Consider the following 7,904-nt stretch of genomic DNA (forward strand, 5'->3'; position numbering starts at 1 on the left):
ATGCCTGACTCCATAATCTGTATTTACTGTGTTGCTTTGTAATTCAAGATTTTTCTCAAAAAAAAAAAAAATTAATATCACCACTTTAGAAATATTTGCTGAATATGTTGGGATGTTAATTAATTTTCTCCTTTTGGTTTTTGTAAATATTGTGATTTTTTTTTTTTTGCTGAAAGATGATTTAGTCGGAAGTGGTATTTTTTAGAACAAAAAAGGAAAAGGTATAAATTTCAGGAATTTTTTTTTAATTAATTTTAGATCTGTATTTAGCAAAGGTTACTAAAATCATATTTGGACATTTTACAACCCAGGAACAATTTAAATTAAAAAAAAAGTGTGTCTATGTCACAGAACCCAGCCACATTGTCTAATTTGTGTGACCAGGTTTAATGTTTTTGTTGTAATTTTGTTACTGCTGTTGTCGTTGTTTATGTGACACACCACATCTCTCGCAATGAATTTAATAAACTGATCCTGAGGGTGACGCTTGCAATTTCGCCATATATCAGGATAACTGATATGTAGAAAAACAAATAGATGCGGCTGATAAAGCCTCAGATTTACAGAATATGGGGATTATGTTATTCGGTCTACGCAGTTTGTTACACATTGTTACCTAAAATTAAACACATTCAATGGCTCTTCAATAACATTACGTTGCCGTCTACGTTTCTTTCGAGGCGTCTATCTCTCCAGTGGGCTTTTGTAGATATTTCTATGAGCAAAGGAGTCCAGAAACAACAAACATGATCTTCTCCTCCTTCTTCATACCTAACACTATGATTAACCCCTTCATGACAAAGCCTGTACATTGTACGGGCTCACAATGCATTGTCCTTAAGCGGTTAATGATGTTGGTAGAACACTACAAATGTTACAAACACTTCGACAATATGTCTACATTTAAAAAATGTCACCAATTTATCCCTAGTCTCTACCATCTGATGCCCACGCCTGAAACTCTTCGTTCTCTGTGGCCTACCAGATAAAAATTCCAAAATACCTTAACAAAAGAAACAAGTGTTTTTTTCTTCCTTGTTTCTAAATGACCACTTCAGGTCCACATACAGTCAGTGGATGTGTTGGTGTCCCCAGCAATCCCACAGCTGCCTCCTGTAGACCCGATCCAATTTTTCCAAACCAAACCTTAATTTTCTCTCCCTTTCTACGGTTACCTCGACCACCATTTATGTACCAAACTCTCAAATCAGCACCGAAGCCATAAAATAAAAAAAGAGAAGGCAAAGAACACCTAAAGGAACTTTGGGAAGAGAAGGTAAGTATTCAAAGTAGAATTCTGCAGATCAAGACCAGTGTAGTGTTATAAAACCACCTTACAAACAATATAAAACACCAGACATTATTCTATAAAATGTAGTTTATACGGGGCCTTTTAAACAGTGACCGTGACATTTGTTGTATAACATACACTCCGTTTGTTGACCAGGAAGTTAACAAGTCCCAGGATAAAAACCCTAAATATGGTAGCAAGATGTGCATCAGCGTTGTCTTCATTCGGTTGTTTTAAGGCTAGATTCGTCTGCTCCAAACCTCTCACACAAAGTGCTCTTTGCTCCGTAGCCCCTCACCCATTGCATCTGTATTGGGAATTCAGCAGAGGGCAGATCAGAAGACTGGTCAACACGCAGTAGGACCCGAAAGAACTTGGAGCACCCGGTCAACCGGTGTCAGGTCAGTGGCACCTCTCGGGGCTACTGGGAATGCATCTTGCTTGAGCGTTATTAAACGTTCTACACAAAAGAATGTGACAAATTGTATGAAAACAAGACCAGAAGAGGCAGCCAATGCTAGGACGTTCATATTGGATGTCTCTTTTTACCTCCCTGGTCTTAGAATATGAATAGATGATTGGACATTGGTGGAAAAGTATCAGGGCTCCTTCCAATGGAAGCCTACATGCACATGATGCCCAATTCACTTTGTGAATGTTGAGATCCACATGCCCAGTTCTGACGAGAAGAAGGTTGCCAACGCGATATCACTTCCCGGATGACCACCTCAGTCTTGGATTGCAACGAAGATGGTAATCTATGGGGACAACAAGTGTCAAGATAGAAGGGGCATCGGGACAAAATCGCAAAGAAAAGTTTAACCTCTGGAAGATGCGGATATCTATGTACGTGGAATTATTGGGCTTGACGGTGGACACGAAGAAACAGTCATCAAAGAGAAGTCGTAAAACTAGTAAGACTGGCTTTATAATAGTCACAGAAGACACCATCCACGTACCTGGCCGTATTAAATAAACCTCCAAAGAACAAGAAGTACTTGAATGGAATAATTAGAAGCATAACGTAGAAACATAGAAACAAAATAGATTCAAGCCAATTACTTCAGAGGAACACCTCTTACGAGTTGTTTAAAAGTTTGTAAAGACCATGTCGAAATTCTGTGAAATACGAACGTTCAACATTTTTCTTTTGACTATGTAAATTTTATGGGGGGGATTATTGTTGATCTTGCAAATAAATATGTGTCTAAGAAAACGTGTATGTGTAAAAAATTAGGTCAAAGGGTCTTGAATTACACCTGAAAGGGACAAATAACGGGAGTATACACTCATATCCATAGTTTAGTATGAATATGCGGGTCTACCTTTTTATGTTTTCGATAATGTTACATGGGTTCTGTACATTCTGATTTTTAATAAATATTTTTTTATATATTATATTATATATTAGAATGGAAAACCGCTCGCCGCCCCTGCCCGGGACTTAAATTGTTTGTTTTAACTTTATTTAACATCCTCCATGTTAAATAAAGTTAAAACAACTTTATTTAATATGGAGGATGTTAAATAAAGTTTAAAAAAAAAAAAAAAAAAAAAATAAACGATGCTTTAAGTCCCGGGCAGGCGCCCCTGTTGTCATGGCGCCCTGTGCGGCCGCACAGGTCGCACACCCCTAAGGCCGGCCCTGCTCCCTCAGCAGCAGTTTTTCTCCTTTGTTTATTGGTCATTTAACTTTAAAGGGTCAGCGGCTTAGATGGAACTTAATAAACTATATATATATTTTAATTTAGGGCATGGGGGATGAGCCTCCAGCCCAGGTTCTTCTCTATTTTCCATGTTTATTCATCTATTTCCAGATAATCAGTCCTCTGAGGTATATATATCTTATCTTGATTTATAAAGGCTATAGGGGTGGCATATATTTGTATCAAAGACCTTTAATGTGAAAATCATCTGAAAGCTACAAGAAAATTAGGAGATGATATATATATATACTTTCCATAACTATAAACACTATACTTAAATATATTGAATTCATGAATAATCCATATTATTAATCATCTCTGTGAAGGAGAATATCGTAAACATCTGTAGCAAAGAACAGGAGTTCCTAATGAATTTTATCCTAAAGAGACATCTGTCGGGGGTTTATAAATATATTTATAATAATATTATATTCCTTATTCGTCAACTGCAACATTAAAGAGACAGTTCAGTGCCCCTTACAGTCCACCGATGGAGAATATATATATATATATTTATAAACTGTCATCTTTAGAAGAAGCTGCAGCTCCAGAGCTTCAACCTCCAGCACCCTACCCGCTTTACTGTCCACGTTTGATGTGAGTTTGGATTGCTTCAGTGGTCCCGTTGGACCCTCTATGTTTTGTGCGAGCCAGCGCTGGGAGCTGGCTGATGGTGATCATATCATGCATGCGCACTATTAAGCAGAAGGTGCCTTCACACACATGCATCTCCCGCAGGCCAAGGAGCTGGAGGGTAGGGGAATGTTAAAGTAGCTGGAGTGTCATTAACTTTAAAAGAATAGAAAGATAACTGCCTGTCCGGAATGTTAATCCATCAGTTCAGTGGATATGAGCTCTCCCTGGGACTTCTTCAAAACATTAACCCTTTAGTAGCCCATAAAAAAAATTCTGTTGTAGTGACTTGCTACAGTGGTGGCAGCCAAATGGTTCTCATAACGATCCTTATGGAAACCATTACTTCGGAATGAAGTCACCTGTATTCATGCAGGGATCCCAGCGGTGAGAAAAGCACCAATCAGGACGTTCAGATATCATTAAATTAAACCAGAGCAGAATATGAAAGAGTTGACTTCAGACTGTGTGACCCTGAAAATCTTCACCCCGAGACCCTGAGGCTCCGGGGCAAATCCTGACAGTTCCCATGAATGCTCGTGTAACATAAACACCAATGAAATGTTTGAGCAAATTATTATTTTTTTTTTTTTAAACACCATGTTAACCCTTTCACTATCCGGCTTAATGTTAAAGATGGGCAGATACATTGTTCAGTCAATGTAAGTATAGGTATAATTGGATTATGTATCTGTATAGATGTAATTGACCCGCTTTATCCCATATATATTTTCTACCCTCAGAATACATTTATTACATTTTCCGATGCAGCCTTTTTAACAAAGCCTTTAAAAATAATAACATTTTTGGACAATGTTGGACAGCCACCAATCCTATATAGAGGTGCATGGAATGTGAAACTGTCCTGGTCTATGAAGTAATAAAAGTATCTAATACATAGACAGTATTATTTTTGTAAAATCAAATTACATCACTTTAACAATGACATCATTTCCTGTTACAGGAGGCTGGCGCGATCCACACTGCTGCTTATCCCGTTGTTCGGAATCCACTACACCGTCTTCGCCTTCTCGCCTGAAAATGTCAGCAAGCGGGAGAGACTAGTGTTTGAGTTGGGTCTTGGGTCCTTCCAGGTAAACGATGGCAAAAATAAGTATTTATTTCATATTTCCTGTTTCAAAATAAACAATTCACCGATTTTCTTCCTCTTTTTTTTTCCTCCCCAAAGGGCTTTGTCGTTGCAATTCTCTATTGTTTCCTGAATGGGGAGGTAAGATCCTTTTAACTTTTACATTTTATTTTCTTGCGTTTGCATGGGAAAAAAAAAAACTTCATTCTGTGCATCCATTCTGTCGCAAAACGCTATTAAAGTCACTGAACTATACCGTAAATCTGTAAATCTGTCGTTATTTTCATTAAAATAGTTCAATTATTACACGAAGTGAAAGACTTCCTTTTACTATATTATATTTAACCTTTTCATGACCAGAGAGTTTATCACCATCATGACCGGAGCTCTTTTGGCGTTATTACCATACATTCGCTCAAATAACGATTCCCTTTTTTCATGTTTATTTTACGCTCGCAAATTGTAAATCATTGAACATGTTAAAAACAGAGAAAACGATACATACATTTTTAAAAACAGATTTGGTGCTGGTCTTGAAAAACATAAACATTAGACTTTTTGTATGTTTTGGAGTGTCAATATTTCCTTTATATCATATACTGTTTTTTTCTTTTATGTTTTTTAACACTTTTGGGTTGAGGCAGCAAATTACGTTTTATTTATATTTGTAATGGGAGGACTATAAAAGTTTTTTTTTTACATTTTTTTTTTTTTTACACTTTTTATAAAAAACACCCCACTTTTGTAATTATTAGGAGACGGCATAATATCCCGCACACACAAAGAAGAGGGGCCTCTTTGTAAAAGTGCTTTAATCCTATTAATGTGAGATACTTTCTACTAAAAAATGCTATGGAAAGAAAATGGTATTTGGGGGTTCGGCGTCCCAAAGGTGAATTTTTTCCATGGTGATTTTTTTTTTTAAAATTAATTATCTTGATTACTTTGTCCCCCAAACCTTCCCAATGAAATTAAAAGTTTAGTTTTTATATTAAATCCTTAAAAAGTTGCGTGAAAAATACAGTCTGAGGGTCGATAATGGGGAGAGTTATAAGACGCAATGGGCTCAATTGAGTGGATTTTAGTGAAGGTGAAAAATGCACTGCAAGTGATTTAATAACCTGCCAATGCTAAAAATAAAATAAAAAAAAATGGGTGCATAGAGATCAACCTAAACGGTGTACAAATTTGTACCGCATCTTAAATTGAACACTTTACAAAAAAAAAATCAACAATGCCGGAGATTCAGCAATTTGACGTTTATTAGAATAAAAGTAAAAAACAAATAAAACATGGAGCAGATAAGGATTGTCAGCCTAAACCCTTTCATTGCCATATTACATTAAACAAGTATTTATTTATTTGTATTTTAATCTCCTTTATATATTTAAGTTGTTTTGGTTTTTTGCCAGAAGGACGTTCAAATAAAATTAACAAATGTATTACATGCTCTTCAGCTCCGTATGAAACTCCAAAGACAGATGGGATTCTGGCACAAAGCCCGTTCTCAAGTCGAGTTTCCGAAATTGATAAAAAGCCGCCCGCTTTGAAGTTTGATACAAATCTCCCAGAAATGTGTTGGTTTTGTTGAAAGCCAAATATATTCACATTTCGTACATTAGGGTTCCTTGGGGTCAGATACATAGTGACCATAAAATGAATATTTAAATACTACCATTTAAATTAATTTTAATACTGAATACCAACGTGCCAATGTTTACTGGTCGGTATGCTGTACTTTTTAAATGTGTTTTTAAATTAGTCTGTAGCGTATTTATTAAAAAAAATAAAACACATAGGAAACATAGTTTATTTATTATTATTATTATTAATATTATTATTATTATTTATCCAATTCCAGTCTTTTCTGCAAGATATAGCCCTAGGCATTTCTCTTGATTATATTCATCACGCCATATATCTCATTGACTAACATATATTTCTATATTTCTACAAATAAAAAATATTGCGTAGCTAAATAAAACTTAAAAAAGGGAAAAAGATTCCTACATTATCATTTTCCTTTAACCGTATTTGGACATTTTTATATATATATTTTTTTAGAAGCGTAATGCATGTGAATATTTCAGTTATTCTGTCTATTATCTTTATTTATTATTATTTTATTTGTATTTATTTTTAGCCAGCATGTTCCATAACAGCAAAGTACATAAAAAATGACCTTTTGAAGTTTCTCCCTAAAGGTGCAATCAGAAATAAAGAGAAAGTGGCGGAGTTGGAAAGTCAACCGGTACTTTGCTGTGGATTTCAAACATCGCCACCCTTCGCTGGCAAGCAGCGGTGTCAACGGGGGGACGCAACTCTCCATTCTGAGCAAGAGCAGTTCCCAGATCAGGATGTCGAGCATAAATGCGGAGAACCTGGCGACATGAGTTCCCAAAATGCTTAATTCCACCCAAATCTCACTTTATCTTTTTTTTTTTCTTTTTGTTGTTTTACTTCTCATTTGTAATAGAAAAGCGGGACGGAACATCATAAGTTGTCTCGGAATGTTTAGTTTAGTTGGGTTTGTTGCGGATGGGTCATTCATCTTAACTCCACGATGTTGACTATCCATAAATCCATGCCCAGTAACGATAGACGGGCTTTCATATCAAATAGGAGAACAACGAATCTTTGTAAAAGGTACATTTTGTGTATTACAGCAGAATACACAACATAGCACCTTCGATTAACATTGTTGCGTCGGCATACCTACTTATTTCATAGGTCTAAGAGAGAGCGAGTAATAAAAAATTGGAGCACTTGATAAGTACTACAGATGAGTCGTATGTAAATACTTATCGTTTGTTTACGGAGTAATAAGTGTGGCAGCTTGTATATTGTGTACTTAGAAAGAATTTTATTATTTTTTAAAAAAAGTAGTTTTTTGGTTTTTTTAGATTAAACATTCGTGCGTTAACCAATTTTAATGTGAAATAACTGACCGGGGACAGATGGTCGAAGAGTGTAACGCTTGATAACGATTAACACAAACGTCATGGAGGTATCTTGGTAATATTTTTGGATCGTGTTGATAAATAAGCGTCACGGTAAATATAATATAGGTTATATGGATAATGTGTATGTGACAATTTGTGTTGTGTAGAACACTGGAAAATGGCGAAATGTATTGGGAAACCAATATGCCATTGATCATTTTTAACATATAATATATTTATAT

At 35.8% G+C, this 7,904-nt stretch overlaps 1 protein-coding gene across 3 annotated transcripts in view; it reads left to right on the top strand.

Moving 5' to 3' along the window:
• Positions 1-7,647, top strand: part of ADCYAP1R1 (ADCYAP receptor type I) — a 77,339-nt gene extending 69,692 nt beyond the window's left edge. For 2 of the 3 annotated variants that reach the window (XM_053468292.1, XM_053468293.1), the window contains 3 exons: positions 4,595-4,724; positions 4,820-4,861; positions 6,925-7,647. In XM_053468292.1, the coding sequence (XP_053324267.1) occupies positions 4,595-4,724; positions 4,820-4,861; positions 6,925-7,113 (361 nt within the window). In that variant the 3' untranslated portion in view covers positions 7,114-7,647. Of the gene's footprint in view, positions 1-1,581; positions 1,693-4,594; positions 4,725-4,819; positions 4,862-6,924 lie in introns of all 3 variants that reach the window. The other variant, XM_053468291.1, reaches the window with a different exon arrangement.
• Positions 7,648-7,904: the final 257 nt, after the last annotated feature.

The sequence above is a fragment of the Spea bombifrons genome, chromosome 5 (assembly GCF_027358695.1).
Source record: "Spea bombifrons isolate aSpeBom1 chromosome 5, aSpeBom1.2.pri, whole genome shotgun sequence".
Taxonomy (NCBI): domain Eukaryota; kingdom Metazoa; phylum Chordata; class Amphibia; order Anura; family Pelobatidae; genus Spea; species Spea bombifrons.